This window comes from Corylus avellana, chromosome ca5, assembly GCF_901000735.1.
Source record: "Corylus avellana chromosome ca5, CavTom2PMs-1.0".
Taxonomy (NCBI): Eukaryota; Viridiplantae; Streptophyta; class Magnoliopsida; order Fagales; family Betulaceae; genus Corylus; species Corylus avellana.
This window is the reverse complement of record NC_081545.1, coordinates 4134671-4152250: the sequence shown is the minus strand read 5'-3', so window position 1 is coordinate 4152250 and position 17580 is coordinate 4134671. Positions and strand designations below refer to the sequence as shown.

The window sequence follows — 17580 nt, the reverse complement described above, 5'->3', positions numbered from 1 at the left end:
TCAACAAAATCATAGAGGAAAGTAAATAACATTAATATTGATGATGTTGTAAATCACACTACTATTGACCTCCAATCAAGAATATGCCTGCGAAAGAAAGAGAATATAGATAAACACATAGATTTACCATAAGTTAAAAGGGATGCTTTCAAAAAAAAAAGTTTCTTTCAGTTTTGTTCATCACGTAAAATAATTATACGAAACATATTACACATCATTCTTTCAACTATCTCTTTTTGCAAATCTAATGAATCTATTATTGAATTTGTAAATTCATGTGTATCTTACATAAATTCAACGATGGATTTACCCGCTCACTATAAGGAGATTGGTGAAAGATGAGATAGAGAATAATTTTTATCATTTCTCAAATTATACTTCCGCCCCTCATGAAATGTGGTCAGTTTTACCTTTTTTTTTAAAAAAAAAAACACTTAAACAATAGAACTATAATTGAATAACAAGCATCTTTCTTATCTCTTTCTCTTACATATATAAATTGATATATAATTGTGATACAAGTGGTATCTATGATGCTTCTATTTATTCGTCAGCTTATTTAATGGGGCTTACCTACTGGCAATCTGGTGATGTGTACATTCCTAGATCAAAAGTATAAAGTGATCTAACTAATATATATATATATATAAAATATGGAATCTTGATTGGGATGATGCGAGAAAGCTCGACATCTCAACCATACAAAATGGCGGGAAAAAAATGGTATACCCACTTTAACAATGAGTCAAAATTCAATAGTGATAAGGAAAAAAAAAACAATAGTTTTTTTGTTGGGACAACTTATGTGTTGAACTGCTTCATCTTGTACTGTGATGTTGTATTGAAATATTTTGTTCAAATGCTCCATTTCTTTTCAAAGACTTTACACTGTTTCTTACGGGTGGAGAACTGGTAATTTAACGTGGTATTAAAATTAATGATTTCATGTCTCCAAGGAGTAGCTCAATTGGCTGTGGACCACGCCTAATGAAGCGAAGGTCACTAGTTCGAATCCCCCCTCCCCCTTCCCTTGTGTGAACATGTCAAAAAAAAAAAAAAAAATTAATGGTTTCATTATCTACCTTTCATTTTAATTAAATATTTTACACATTAGGCCTCATTTAATCAGAACAATTTTGAAATTACATGTGAGGAAAAATATTAAAGTATTAATTAAATTATTTAATTTATGACGGGCAAACAAATATTATCTCAACCTTTTGTAAACTCTTTTCTTTTATTAATGCAATCTACTTTTAAAAAAACAAAATTCCAATAGTGACCTTGATGCAGCACCACAAAGGTCGGTCTCTTACCGAACCAAAAAAAAATTAACGTGGATTAATCCCATTACTGCACGTAATATTTTAATATAATAACATGTCACCAACCTCATGGGTCATATGATTAACTTTAATTCTTACAAAATTCTACGACTCCTATCAACGTTAAACGGGTGTTCTTAGGGAAAAATACAAACTAAATAATGTTTAATTAATAAAAGGAATATCGGAGTGACGTGCCCTCATGACTCATGATGATGAAGGTTTTAAAATAAATACATATATATAAATAAATGAAGTAGATTTGAATTATGTGGCAAGAAGTTATAGATAATCAAATTAACCATATGTTAATTAAGAAAAAGATGTTTGGTCCTTTAGCCTTAATTAAACGGGCTAGGCCCTAGGGTTTTGATTCTTCTATTGCTTGCATCAATTAAATTGTGCCCTCAAACTCCATCTCTTATGACGGTCGGGTTCTTTCAATTTAGTTTATTAAACTGACATCTATTCTTAGAATATGCAATTCTCACGTTCATATTGTTAATTCTATTAAAAATGCATTTAAAAAAAATCAAATACTTTAAGGATAGATGTCGGTTTTATAAATTGGGTTGAATCAAGCTAGTTTGAAAAAAAAAAAAAAAAAAAAAAAAGGTCCACGTAAGTGTGCGCTTAAACTCCTTCCCTATATTGGCTTCCTCCGGGTGGTCGATGTTGTTCTTTGCTAAGAGTGCAGATGGGTTTGGACCTCATGGGGTTCTTACACCTGTAATTAGGGTTTGTAAACTTCATGAGGTTTATGACTCTTCCTACACTTCTTTTGCTTTTAAAACCGCTTTATTCGGTCCCTTAGAGAGGACATGGCTAACTGTTTGGCCCATTTCTTACTTTGTTCTGGTTATTTGTATTGTTTATTTCTGTGTTTAGGTCTATTGTAGGGGAGCCCACCTATTTTCGGTATTTTGATCACTTGTAACCATTTCCCAATTTTATTAAAAAAAAAATTAAAATTTTTTTAAAAAAAATAATAAAAAATAAAAATAAAAAATCCTTACCCACAAATTTCTAAAATAATTAAAAATGAATCGGATAACTTGTGTACAAAGGAGCACATATCATTGGGCATGTAGTAGACATTCGATTAACCAAGTCTATCTACAAGCCTCAAGACAATTGCTCTGTTTATTAATGCTTTTTAGATGGTACTTTTTTTTTTTTTTTTTGTAAATTGAAAAAAATGTTCTGATATAACATAAAAGTAAAAATAGTTTTGAATATTCTATGAGAATTATATATATTTTATTATTATTTATTAATATTTTTTTAAAAGAAAAATGTGATATCAAACAAAGCCAATGGTATGTTACACAAAGTTGTCAAGTTCAACGGAATTTGCTGAACATGTGGATATTGCAGGTTAGGTCGCAGAGGGGAATTTATAATGTTTCTGGCATGGCATAAGCTCTTAAAGATATCTTTAGGAATGGAAAAGAAATGGGATCCCTTCAGATTTTGCCACGAAGAAGAACATTCTAAAAATGGCCAATTTTTCTTGTTCTCTGAAAATGAAGCCGAATGGGAGCCAACATGATTACAGCATATCGTTCTATTTTGGATAAGACAAAAGATCAACAGAGAACATTTCTTATAATTCTAAAGAACAAGTACTCTTTTTTCTCCATTCAAACCATGCATGGTAAAAACAATCTACATCTTGAATATAGCTTCATTGCTTCATTGAAAAAACAGGTACAAAGTGGTCTATAACTATGAAAGATTTTCTCAATGCTTTCTATATATATATATAGCTTGCCTAACCTTAAGTGTTAAGAGGGAGAAGCAGATATCTGAAGTATAGATGAAAATGTATTGATCTGTTTTGTTGCCAAAGAGAAGCATTAGAAGCTCCACCAGCCAAAGAACAAATTTTCCTTAAGGGGGTGAATTGGACTGCCCATCTGAGCTATGGCTGGCTTGTCGTTTGCTATCGCTACTCTTTCGCCTAAGAATCTCCTTGATCTCTACTTCTTTCCTATCTACAAAATCAATCAAGTTTTTGAAGCTAGTTGTTCGGATTGAGCGTCCGGACCGTGTTGTCGGTTCAATCTCCTCCACATCCCCTTCCTCAGCCTCGGGGATAAACCTGCGGTATTGACATAAGACCTTACAAGAGAAGAAAATAAGAGCAATGAAGCATGCAATGCCACAGATAAGGAACAGGCCCCAGAAGCTCTTCAGAGATAGTTGGGTTGAATCAACTTCGTTAATTTGCATAGTGCACTCGGAATGTGTCAGCCATTTATTATGGATCTTTTGAAGATCACCATTCTCTGAGAGCTGAAGAATGGCAGTTGACAAGTCAACTGCAAGAGGAGAGTCCCTTTGGAATGCCTGAGACAAAGGAAAAATTGAATAATTAGAAAGATATTGGACCATTGTGCACGTCTCATGAATTCCTATCTTAAGAAAGAGATTCTGAAATCATTTGGGTAAACTAGAGTTTTCATTAAGTTTAGAACAGGAGACCATGAGGGGCCTAGACTGTTTTACAAAGGGAATCAGGTGTAAATCTATCGATATTTTTTGTCCCTTTTTTGGCATCTAAACTTAAGTATAATATTATAAAATAATTTAGGAGAAAATACACTTTACCCCCTGAACTATCCACTCATTTGCACTTTTAACCCCAATATTTAAAAAGTGACACTTTACCCCCCCAAAAAAGTATCTGACATTGACACTTGACCCCATGAAGTAAACTTTACCCCCCAAAAGTATTTTGAATTGAGTAAGTGTCAATTCAAAATACTTCAGAGGGTAAAGTATACTTTATGGGATTAAGTGTCAATGTCAGATGCTTTGGATGAATAAAGTGTCACTTTTTAAACATTGAGGTTAAAAGTGCAAATGGGTGGATAGTTCAGGGGGGCAAAGTGTATTTTCCCCAATAATTTAAATTCCTTGATATGTTTTAAATACAACAGAAAGTAATTAACAATACTTGAACTTAGAAACAAAAAGAATATATAGAAAGAGCATAAATAAATATAAAGAAAAAAGAGTCATCTGATGATTTATTTATATATCAGAATATTAACATTACTAGGAATATTTTACATAAAACATGTAGCTTATTGATACAGAAGATGGAATATAAAAGGTCTAACAGAGGAGGCTACTATTATGTGCAATATCTAGCATATTAAGGCATTTATCTAGATATAGAATGATATATATATACTTCTTCTGTAAGGAGTTGGAAATTCTGCCGCAATTCACTTAAAAGCCTGGAGCTGGAAATTTCAATTTCCAACTCCCTACATGCGATTTAAGATCAAGATCACATTTGGCGTAAGCCAGTTAATTAACTTATGGCAGGAAAACAAATACTTACAAAACCCCATCCGCTTTTTGTAAACTCTGGCCCAACAGTCCTGAATTCGCAATTGGTGCTGGACAAGAAGCGTTCAATGTAAGGAAGCTCATCAACAATGGCAGCTACACCACCATTTCTTGGTCCACGCAGAAGAAGATCAACATACTCTTCCTGGGTTTTCAACTTAACGAGCCTAGATTCTGCTATGTTGAGCTCATCAATTAGATAATTCCATGCAAATGACCCGTCTTGAATCCCAATTGGCTCAGTACTTGCTATCAAGGTGTCAATTCCTTCAATCCGTGACGTTAACTGCTGCACTGTGAGGATTGACGTCAAACTAGCCGTGTAGCTTGAATTTATAATTAGCACTACAAATAGCCATACGATCAGTACCAACCGTCCAAGAGTGCCCACAGTGTTTTCTCCTGTGCCAGATCCAAGCAGCAAAGGATATTAGGAGTTTCAAATATGGACTCCCCATCAACACTAGAAGGATTATGTCATAGAGTTATTGTCAAAAGCACAAGAGATTAGGCTTGAAATACGTACTATGCGAGAAAAACATTGTTGAGAAACTAAACCTGCAAGGTGAGAAGCAATTTCAATCAGTAGATATTTTCTAAGATATAATGAAGCAAAGCAAGCATGGTAAGCAGATCTAATAGCAAGCATCTAGACCATGGCAGAACCCTGCTTAGGCAGGACTTTTACGCTATTTTATGGCTTTTGATTCTTTAATTGATATGGTCATTATTTTGTCTTATTGATGACTTTTAAGAGAACCACATCACGTTTGTTTATATATATCATCAAAGGAGTATTTTATATAATTACTTATTTTGGTTCAAATGATTTGATATATTGGCTACATACATTTGGTTTTGAGCCTTGTTTTGTTTCTCTGTTTTTGCCCCACTAGCAACGATTTTTTGCTGTTGCATTTTATAATTCACGTTGATCAAAATGGTTGTTCTATTAAACTTCGTTATTAAAAGTGCGTTCTTAATAAAGATAGACGCTATAGTCTAATCTTGGGAACTTGCGTGTCAAAGGATCCGATCGCATCGAGTTATATACTCCGGGAGGCACGAATCAACCTTTAAGAACAACGCTCTTGTGTGATTCTATAGCATTGTGAGATATTTCCATACTCTACTTTTCATCTCTTGTATTTTATTTATTTTATTGTTAATTTTCAAATTTGTATTATTTTATTTCTATAAGAATTTTGTGCACCATCCAAAATTATTTCCAACAAGGCATACATATAGTAAGTGCATATGATGGAAATATTTTCATGGGAAAAGGTAGAACTGATATTTTTACTTTTATCATAGTCTATTACCATACTCGAATAGACAATCATTATATACCCTCATGACAACTTCAGCTCTAACATGCAATAACAGGCATATGTTGCAGTCATGATCTTCAGAGTCTGCAATATTTTTGTACTTTATGTCTCATGCATAACCAAATTATTTCATTGACACCCAGGCAATAGAAAAGTCCATTGGCAAGGGGCTTTGACATCATTTTCTAGAGACATATCATGTAGTTTTATACAAATTAGAGGGCTTCCATCTCTGGCAAAAATGAAAATGACATTAAATGAGTTAGTAACATACTGACCAAAAAATTGTCATAAGTTGTTGGCTCGGTGGACCACGGAACTCCTGATTAATCCGGTGCTCAAGAATCCAAACAACAGCTCCAACTAAAAGAAAGAAGGCGCCAGTGACGCACCACATTTCAATGGTAAATGGCTTGAGGAAAGCCCAAGGACTTGACTTTTGCTGTTTGACAGGAGCAACAACAACAAGTCCTGATTCCATGTAAGGCTGTGTGAAATCCACAATCCTTGTCCTATTTGTAACAATTGTAATGTCCCCAACAGCTGCATCATACTTCTGAAGAAGGAAGTAGGTCAAAATGACTATTATGATTCAAACACCACATTTCATCAAATTATCAGATAATCTCTAGTTCAGAAAGTCCTCAAAAGGAGTAATAAGAAAAGTACACATGCACAAGTTGACATCCATATTATAGCTAACAAAACTTAAATATTCAGAAAATTCACCAAAAAATTAAAGTTACAAATGAAACCCAAACACTCACATTTTCTGCAACCGCATTCACAAGATTGTTGTAAGAAGGATTTCTTTTACCATCTCCATATAAGATATATGTATGGGGAACAGGATAAGGCAACAAGGCTATGGCAGCTTCAAAGACATCGATACAGTAACCTTTTACCCCCGGAGGGTCCTTGTCTTTAGCCATAAATTCTTTGTACTCTGCTCGGTTTGGCACTGCTATTTGCAGTGGCTTACCATTGTTTGGGAATACCCATCCCCGAGGTTTTGTTATAGTTTCACCAGGCCATATTACACTGTAAAGACGTTGATTACTGGATGAAGTATTAGGAGGCTTAGTATATAAGAGCTCTGGAGAAATGATTGAGAGCTGAGAATAATTTGACCAATAGCCAACCCTACGAGACCCAGTCCCACCAATGTTCAGAATATCATATGCTGGATGAAGTAAATTTTTATCTGAATCAAATTGAATCTGACCGCTTACACCTGCAAAGTTCATCCTTAGAATTGTCTGGAGATATTGTTGGCCTCCATCAAAAATACGGAGTGATGTTAACCGCAGGTTGCTTCCATTTGTTTCTCGCAGCCTTGGGTCATCAGAGAAAGATATATTTCCACCTTCTTTCAAAAAAACATCAAGTGCACGGGCTGCTAACCAAACAGAATCATATGCATAGAGCGCATATGAATTGAAGCTTACACTCTCATTGTGTTTTAGGCTGTTCCACCTAGAATTAAAATTCTTTTTGAGATCAGTATCTGGGGTGTGATGGCGAAGTGCAATGACCCCTTGTAAGAGATTCATTATGTCAGGGTCAGCTGTTTTTGATGAATCTAGGAAGGAAGGAAGCCAATCTGTTGCAATCCAAACATACCCACCGGCCATCATCCCAAGAGACTTAGCAATAGAGAAAATTTTCAAACCAGAGTCAGGATTTACATGCACGACATACACCCGAGATTCCATGAGGTTTACTCCAACCAGCAAGTCATTGATTTTACTGTCAGGGGCGTGAGGAGGAAAGGCGGCTTTGTAAGAGATCTTGGCACGTTTCTTTGCCAGGGCATCACCCAATACAGAAATTCCACCTCTGCCATAATCATCGTCTACAAAGATGGCAATCACCTCCCTCCAATTACAATATTCAACCAAATCAGCTATTGCATACATTTGGAAATAATCACTATGTGTAGTGCGGACAAAATATGGGTATTGCAGTGCAGCAAGAGTTGGGTCTGTTGCTCCAAATGACAGAAGTGGCACATGGAGTTCATTAACAACGTGGGAGATGACATGAGCTATGCCAGATGATTGTGGGCCGATTGCGACAACTACATCATCATCCATCAGCTGCAAAGCTACATTGTTAAGGACACCCATCAAACTTTAGTTATTTTTCCCCCCTCCTTCAGGAGAGGCACACAGCAAAATAATTATCATACATGATACATATAGTCCTAGTTAATGCTTAGCTTGCTTAAGACTCCATTTTAGAAAAGTGCTGATGATCACAGATGGTTGTTAAATAGCAACAAGAAGTTGACATCAAATAATTGTTATATCCATTGGATGACTCTACTAAAAGGATAAACTTCAAATCTGCTCTACCTCATTTTGATATCATAACGATTTCTTTTATTGATAAGTCACACACGCGTCCAGTAGTCTTACAGTCACAACTTTACCCTCTACACCCTTCTTAAGAGGAGAGGAAGAAGTGCCATTTAAGCTGGAACTCACTGGCAATACTATTAACAATTTTTTTTGCCATAAAATGAGAACATGTGACTATTAACTCTCAAAGCAGGAAGATTGGGGGGGAAAGTTAGACATCATGTGACTTCTCCTTCACCAAGTTTTTCTTTTTGTATACTTAACAAATAATTTCATAGCCATTTGTGTTGTTAGCAGTTAAGCTAGAGAAAAAAAAAAAAAAAAAAAAAAAAAAAAAAAAAAAAAAAAAACATCCAAACTATCATGTAAGGCTATCAAGATTATAGTCCCTTCCCATCAAAGCAATAAATACAAAAGCAAATTTGAACAAGGAAATGGAAACTAATATATGATAAATAAGAGAGTCCCTGAATTCAAAGGCAAAAGATTCCCCTCATCTAAATAGATCAATGAAAAATTCGGCAACCCAAGAAAGGAATAGTTCTACATCTACTCTAAAAGTGTTGAGCTTCACGAAATACCTTCCACAGTTCCAAGAAATCCGCTGCAATTAGTGTCGTGTTTTATGAGGTTCAATTTTGTTCCTGGAAGAACACTCGAATCAGAATTGACATCATCAATTGCAGCTAGAATTCCTGGTTTTGCTGACCTTCCAATAACCGAATCAAAAGTAAACAGAGCTCCAATATTCACGACACTCTGATTTGAAGAAGAAACATTGGCACTCCCAGAGATACCCATCACACCCATTGGAACCCACATACAAAAAATCACTAAAAGCAGCGTTCTTCTCATGAGAATATGATCAGGCCTAGGAGTCAAGAGGTTCTCCATATCTAATAAAGCTTTGCAAATTGCAACTATTAGATTGGCTCTTGTTCTGAAGCTCAGGCCAGCATTACTTCAAGCACCTGTCACCCATTTTCAGTGTGAATAAGAAACCCCACAGAGAGCCAGTGAACAAAGAGTTTGAAGAAACAAAATCTCAGTCTTAAATACCAGTTATCCAAAAAGCCAAAAAGCAGACATTTTCCCTATTAACATCTTAAATCACCCACTAACATAAAAATTAAACTGATAAAAATAATAATAATTTATTCATTTAACATATATTCTAATATAATTTTTTTCCATTCCCCACCACAAAAGGTTCAAAATTTTTCAGCACCCAAGATGGCTCGTCACCCTATCTCCACCATGTAAATTCAGCACCAGCTAACAGAATCAAAATCCTGTTTCTTAAGCAGCCCGCTACACCAACTTGGATACTAAAAATTGATACCCACATGAGAAACCAGCATTAAAGAACAAAAAAAAAAAAAACAATATTAAAAATGGATATATTCAACACTGCCTATATTATATGCCCATTAGTGTACTATCATTGCCAAACCCAAAAAAAAAAAAAAAATAAAAACAGAAAACTTTGAAAGAATATAATCATGTTATATAAACAGGTTTGGGAACCAATACTTGAGTGTACTGAATTGAACCCACATGCATGAACAGAAAGCAATATTAATATTGAAAGAGAGATATCAAGAAGAAGTTGGGTGGAAAGATTTACCATTTCCAGATTACCTGAACTCTATATTTGGGTACGCCAAACTCCATATAAACGTGTATGGTCAAGGACACAGAACAGAACCAAAAACGCAAAGGGAAACTCAACCTCAAAGCTCCTAACAGTCCAGCAAGCTCAAGCAAAGAATTATTCTCTCTTTTATTTTTTATTAGTATCTACTGTACATTTATTTGTCTAACCTTCCTTTCCAGAATAAAAGGTGAAGTTATTTCTTTTTCTTTCTTTTTAGATATAGGAGTAGCTAGATCTTACTGTACGACTGCTGTTTTACAAAAGGATAAAATTAATCAAGCTGTAGTTTATCAGTTTTTTCTTGTTTTAGTTAAAGCCTACAGGATAGTTACGTTTGCAGTTGCTTATATATCTCCCATACCATGTAATTTTTATTTTTATTTTTATTTTTTGTAAGATATACCATGTAAATTTAAATAGAGTAATTTTAGGTACTAGCATATTCACCAGTCTTTTGATTAATAGCAATTATCTCAATGGTCGGCCCACTAATATAGAAGTGGGATAAAATATAAGTATATAGTATTAACTAATGCTAAAATGAATATCCGTGTCTTTCTTGGGTCTTAGAATTAAGATCATCTCCATTTTCTTTGAACTGGATAATATCTTATTATTTACGGGTATTTTTGTCCCTTCAAAAAGTAAAATGACAAAAATACCCCTCTATTATAACTAATTAAGTAATGCTAGGGACCATATTTTTATTTTCTTTTTATCCTCTTAAAGCTGATGTGGCTTTTAAAATCACTATTGCGTCAAAATTCAAGGATGATTCATCTAAAATTTAATAGTGATTTTAAAAGCTACATCAGCTTTAGAAGAATAAAAAGATGGTCCCTAACATTATTCTAACTAACTAGATATTATTCAATTCATTTGAATTGAAGAGGGTCATGTTTCACTTTTAAAATCACCATTTGATCAAAATTTAATAGTAATTTATGACAAATTTAGTGTTAATTTTAAAAAGTACATCGATTTTGAGATGACAAGAAAAACATTACTTATTTGATTAATACGAGACAAAAATTAGGTCCAGCAACTTATCTAAAAAGCTTTTGTACAATACATGTTTTGTTACATTGATTAATAATCTTTGAGCAATAAATCTAACAAAATGTTTCTTTATTTTATTCATTCTCAATTTCTCATCAACATTTGTCTTTGGTTATTTGATTGTTTCTTTTCTCAACAACACTTTAATTAGCAAAATCATCCGCAGCTCAAAATATGACCGTTGATAAAAAAATAAATAAATAAAAGACTATTTGGAAAAAAAATTATGAACATTTAAAGATGAATGTTTGGAAATATAATAACATTATTTAGCAAATTGCTATATGATTATCATACAATTGGAATAATGTGATAATGAGAATCAGCTATTGAATCAACAATAACTTGTAAAAAAGAAAAAAATAATAGCTAATTTTTTACTGTCAAGTCATTATAATTGTATGATAATTGTTCATCAATCTATTAAATAACGTTTCTCGATCTTAAAAATACGAGTGTTAGCAAAAATATAATAAAAAATTCAAATTTTTTTTTTTTCTTTTTAGAAGATAATAGAATAGATTAGATTTCGCACTAGCACGCTCGACCGTTGCTTGTTTGGTGTTTATTTTGTCGCCGCGAATAAAGGAATGAAATGAAAGATAATTTCCTAGGGTGTGTATTAAAATATGATTATTTAAAATGAGAAAATTGCACTTTTTAATTAGGTATTTTACCCAACCTTACATTAAATGCTACTATTTGTGATAATCAATTAATTAAATGATTAAATAAAAATTAAATCAATTCATATTTGATTTAGCAATCATACATTTAAATTAAACTATTACCTCAATTTATATTAAAAAAAAATAGAGAAATGTTACACAAACTTTTAAATGCTTACTCTTGATATGACAATGAAAATTATCATTAAAATTTGAATGGATCACTATTGAATTTTGGATTCAATTATTAATTTTACTATCACGTCAAGAAATAAGCATTTTAAAGAGTAAATTTAATGGTTTGTACAACATTCTCAAAATAAAATAATTCAGTTTGTAAAAAAAATGGAAAAAAAAATACATATATCTCCCTCAAACTAATACCCCATCATCAATGTCTCCCTCTACTCCCAAACTACCAATTAAGTCAATGTACCCCTTGAACTTTTTTTTTTTTTTTTTTTGAATTTATAAGAATATTGTTGTCTTATTAAAAAAAAATTATAATATCATTTTTATTTTTTTATTAGTCTCTAAGAGATATTGACATGTTTAAGTAACTTGTGGAGAATATTGACAAAATTGATACTTGAGAAAGGCATTAATTATAATAAAATCTAGCATATCAAAAGAATCTCCAATATTGACAATTTTTTTTTTTTTTTGAAAATCAATATTGACAAAATTGATGGTTGAGAAAGGCATTAATTATAATAAAATCTAGCATATCAAAAGAATCTCCAATATTGACAATTTTTTTTTTTTTGAAAATCAATATTGACAAAATTGATGGTTGAGAAAGGCATTAATTATAATAAAATCTAGCATATCAAAAGAATCTCCAATATTGACAAAATTGATTGAGGCTCAACTTAAGTGTCTTATTTTTTTATTTAAAAAAACTAAATAGCAAATGAAAAAAAATGTGAGAATGAATAATATTTATTTTTTGTCATTCTTTTATTTGGTATTTAAAAAAAAATACAAAATTATTTTTTTTTTATAAAAATATAATTTTGTAATAAAAATGACATTTTTATGAAGAAAAATATAATTTTGTATTTTTTAAAAAATACCAAATAAAAGAAAGATAAAAAATAGGTATTATTCATTAACACATTTTTTTCATTTGCTATTTAATTTTTTTTTAAAATAAAAAAATAAGACAAAAATTAGACTTAAATTGGAACACTAGGTTGTGACTCTAACATTTCATTAATTGATATAGGTACATTTTGAACATTGGCCGTGGCCCATGAGTCATGTCTAATCCAAGTCAGCCAGACAGGTGAGAAACCTGGTGATTGGCCAGCTCATCTCATCAAATGGGGTCCACAGCTTTTATGACAAATCAATTAATAAACAAATAAGCCCACACCTCAAGAAGTGTGTCCCAAGTATTTGGCCATACCTGTTAAGCGTGAAACACGTTCATAAATAAATAAAGGTTGACTTTAAAATTTCAAGAGGACCAATACCATCTCTTAGTCAAAATAGTTATTAAAAAATAAAAAATAAAACAAATTTCTATTTTACCTACTTTTTTTTTTTTTTTTTTTACGCAGGAGGGAGATAAATGATTGGTATTAATATTTTACTCATATCATTTTACAAATCAATCATTATATTTGTAGACTTACGTAGACCTCACAAATCTAATAGTTACTTTATTGAATTTGTAGGAGAATATGAAAAAAAAAAAAAAAAAAAAAAACATGGACAAATTATTGATACCGATTATTTCTCATAATAGAGTGTGAAAGAAAAAAAAAATTAGAGAAATAAAAAAAAAAAGGGGGGTTTTTTCAAATTTCTTCCCTTAAATGATCTGATCCCATATTCATTTAAGAAGAAAAAAAAAAAAAAATTGTAGTGTGAATAGTGAATAAGCACAAAAATTACTTGTTCACATTATAAGAAATGTTAAAGTAACTACTACACTAAACGAGTAAGTCCATCTTGTAGCATTCTTGCGTCCCTCTAAAAAAGTGATAACTTTTGAAATCACAATTTAATCAAAATTTAATAATAATTGATTATAATTTCAAAAATAATTTTAAGAGGCATATCATTTTTAGATAAACACAAGATTAACTTTTAGAGTTACTCGATATATATATATATATATATATATATATATATATATATATATAATTTCTTGTAACTTTAATATTACGCTGATGTTGACACAAAGAAATAAAAAAAGGTGGGGCATCATCGTATTCTAAACCAGTGGAGAGAGCGGTTTTGTTATTTGCCACTTTCAATTTGCTCCAAAGATAAGGGAATAGAGCTCCTACATCGTTTGAAAGGGAACTATTACTGATAAACTCGGGAGAGCACCTACCTATTATTTCCCTTGTATATTCATTCAAAATAAGACATATATAGGTTCGGTTTGTTTATGTGTTTCCAGAATATTTTTTGTTTTTTTATTTAAAAAAATTGTTTTGGTATCCTTAATGAATAGTGTATTTAATCTCTTATATAAAGATTTCATTATTTTTTATTGGTTTTATAAAAGCAGGAAATTTTCACTAATAAAAAAGGGAAAACTTCACTTACTGAAACTTTAAAAAGTGTCAATTTAAGGTTACCATATTTCAGAAGTTTGCAATGTCGACCATCTCGTCAAAATTAAGCTCGATGAGTAACAATGTAACATCTCCAAAATACTCTTAAAATGTTTATAAAATTACAAAAATACATTGAATTTAGAGATTGTGTTTTGTAAATTTCACTTATTCCATTAAAATTTAACGTTGAATTTGGATGGAAGGGTTGACAATGCAAATTTCTAAAAAATCGTAACCTTAAATTTACACTTTGATAAATTTAAGGATATAATTACAAAAAAATGATGAAAGATTAGAAATAGTAAATAAAGTTTTCCTAATAACAAAAAAAAAAAAACAACATTTTGGTTATATATATATATATATAACTATAGTGAGTCCACCAACCAAAACAGTGTTTAGGAGGACGGAAGACATTGAAATGGAAAGAAAACATTATTGGATGTACATTGAATAAAGTTATGGATAATAGAATTGACAAGATTGTAACGATTTTGACAAAGAAATAGGGGAAAAAAAAAAGAGGCACTACTTAGGGCATCTTTGAAAGTGATTATGACAAAGGCTTGTTATGTTAGCTTGATTCATTTCTTTCTTTTCTTTTCCTTTTTGTTTTTGTTTTTTTGTTTTTGTTTTTGTGTGTGTTGGGAATTGAATTTGTACTGTACCTACTCAACATATAGTAAAGTCATAAAAACAAAAATACAAAAAACAAAATTTCTCTGATTATAAGATCAATCCAAACTAAATCAGCTTAATTAGTCAATTTTATGCTAACATAATAACATAATACGAACACATAGATATACATATGTACAACTAAAATATCTTAGTGTGCATCTACTAACATATATGTTACAATGTTATATGTTAATACATATGTTAGTTTATATATATATATATGATAGGTAAATCTTTTCTCATTCTATAAAAGATTTAGAGCATAAAGTTCTTAAAAACATAGGCAGAAGCTATGTGATTACAAAGTTGTAGATGCATCGAAAAATCTAACAATCAAATTGTATCCATGACCTCCGATCTCATCCATGTACAAACTTCATTTTATGGCATAGATCTGCTCATAGTAGATTAGATCTAAGATATGAGTAGATCATATCCCTACAGTAAAAGTTTTTATTTAATCGGCCGTGAGAGATTAGTCCTCACACCGAAAATTATCCATCCTCAACTCGAAAGCCAGAACAACATAAACAAACAAAAACAAAAAAACCACAAACAACAACTGCAGGTTCACACAAAAGCGAGTGAGATTCACGCGATCCACGCTCTAATGCGTTCGAACCACAATTGTTGCGTGCCGACCGAAGGGAAATGTTTGTTGTCTACATGACTTGTTGGCGCCGGGGAAGAAGGTGTAATGACACGTATAGGACTTAGACCTGTGGCAAAAACGTAGATCTACTTCAAAAAAAGTCGATCTAAAATCCCTTGCAAAAACCGACAAAGCCAAAAGATTTGGGAGGAAAATGAATGGTGAGGTGGAGTAGACGGCCGAAGCGGTAGAGGAGGCTGGGCGTTGTTACTAGAGTCTAAACAAAATCTAAAATAAAAACAAGGAAAAAAGGGGAAGAGAGACCATCCTTCCTCCTTTTTGGATCGCACCGGAAAGGGGCTAGATGGAAAAGAATTACTATAAAAACACATATAACAAGATAAATATAAAGCGGAATAATATGGAATAAGGGAAAGAGAGAAAGACACTGGTTCGGCATATAACCTACATCTACACAATAAAGCCTCAATATGCTACATATTTCTTTGATTGTATAATCTGAGTACACAACTCTATTTATAGAGTTTTACATGAAATTTGAAATATTTCAAATACAAACATATCCCTTAAAATCAGGGTTAACAAATATTATCTAAATCCATTGCTTTAAGAAATACAAAATCAACATTTATTCTAAATGATTTATATCATTAACAATTACAAAAACACCGTTAGTTTGTATATACACACACACAGCTAGCACATTTTAATTGTGTATATGTATATGTTAATAAAGTGGTATATTATCAGTATACATACATATAAATATGTATAGATATTATTATGTTAGTATATATGTGTAAACTAACATTTTAATTATGTATTATGCTAGCCAAAGATGTAGTTACATTTTCATTCAAATTTATAAATTTTAGATAGTTAGAATAATCTTTAAAGAGCCGAAGTTGAAGATAATACCTGCTCACCAAAAATGATGAACAGTAGTACTATAGCAGCTCACCAAGTTTTGAGTTCAAATAGCTAGCCGATTGTAGTTACATTTTCATCCAAATTTACATTTCACATAGTTCAAATAATCTTTAACTAGCGGAGTGTGAATGCTATGAGAATTATTATTATTAAATAAAATGCTACTTTTGTGTGAAAACAGAATATTGAAAGCAGAAGAATAATAATATATAACATTTGTGTGGAACATGAGAATCCATATGACCACAGAACCAGATTCATGCGTTTGCTTTGGTTTAATTACTTTACGTGGTTGTTGGCCACCCATGATGTTTTCATGTTTACAACCACAATCTTCACCAGAAATGACACTCTTTGATGGCATCTTCTTCTGCAGCAGTCTCAAAGATTCTTGAGACCACATGACATGGCCCAGAACCAGAAACACACGCCAAAGCAATTTAAAGCAAAAGGTGATAGGTTTACGTCTCTTTTCTAAGATTGATTGTTGTTGTCATGTTGAGATTCAGGACTCTGGTGGGTCTGTTTTTTGTCCTTGTGCATTGATTTTTTTTTTTTTCCATGATCCAAAGTCCTTAGTCCTTCCCTGTATGATATGAGGTAGATATTTTACTTGGTCCCACTTCTTCTGTCCCCTTTACCTTCTTACCTATTAAATTTTATTGCTATTTTTTATTTATTATATATATTTCTTACAAAGCCAAAGACTTATAAAAGGTTGTAAATGTTTGCTGTATTTGTAATTTTTGGAATATTTTTTTATAGTGATTTTTTTGAGTGAAAGAAATTTTTTGAGTTTCACTGTCTCGAAAAGATTTTACTTTTAAATTAGTTTCCAAAAAGTTTTATCTTCATTATCAAAATATTTATATCTGCCTGCTTTATTACTTCACATATTTTGATGCTTGAATTATTTATTACTTTATATTATTAATTTCGCATAAACTATGATAAACAAGTTTTTAAAGTCTTTATACGTTTTTCACTTTCAACATCAAACAAGAGCTAATGGAG

At 31.7% G+C, this 17580-nt stretch overlaps 1 protein-coding gene across 4 annotated transcripts; it reads right to left on the bottom strand.

Moving 5' to 3' along the window:
* Positions 1-2972: 2972 nt before the first annotated feature.
* On the bottom strand, positions 2973-10244 carry LOC132180603 (glutamate receptor 3.4). 4 transcript variants are annotated; one of them, XM_059593490.1, is made up of 7 exons: positions 10010-10244; positions 8964-9353; positions 6787-8126; positions 6298-6575; positions 5215-5246; positions 4681-5090; positions 2973-3677 (listed from the first exon to the last, which is right to left on the bottom strand). In XM_059593490.1, the coding sequence occupies exons 2-7, from the start codon at positions 9274-9276 to the stop codon at positions 3219-3221; spliced, it is 2832 nt and encodes a 943-aa protein (XP_059449473.1). In that variant the 5' UTR covers positions 9277-9353; positions 10010-10244; the 3' UTR covers positions 2973-3218. The 4 variants fall into 4 exon arrangements, with proteins under 4 accessions (XP_059449473.1, XP_059449472.1, XP_059449474.1 ...); XM_059593489.1 differs by having other exon boundaries at positions 10024-10244; XM_059593491.1 differs by lacking the exon at positions 10010-10244 and adding an exon at positions 9584-9705.
* Positions 10245-17580: the final 7336 nt, after the last annotated feature.

Coding starts and splice junctions, on each gene's coding strand:
- LOC132180603 (XM_059593490.1), bottom strand. CDS start 9,276: ATGGAGAACCTCTTGACTCCTAGGCCTGATCATATTCTCATGAGAAGA. Junction 8,127..8,963: donor ATTTCTTGGAACTGTGGAAG/GTATTTCGTGAA, acceptor TTAACAATGTAG/CTTTGCAGCTGATGGATGAT. Junction 3,678..4,680: donor CAAAAAGCGGATGGGGTTTT/GTAAGTATTTGT, acceptor CCTTTGTCTCAG/GCATTCCAAAGGGACTCTCC.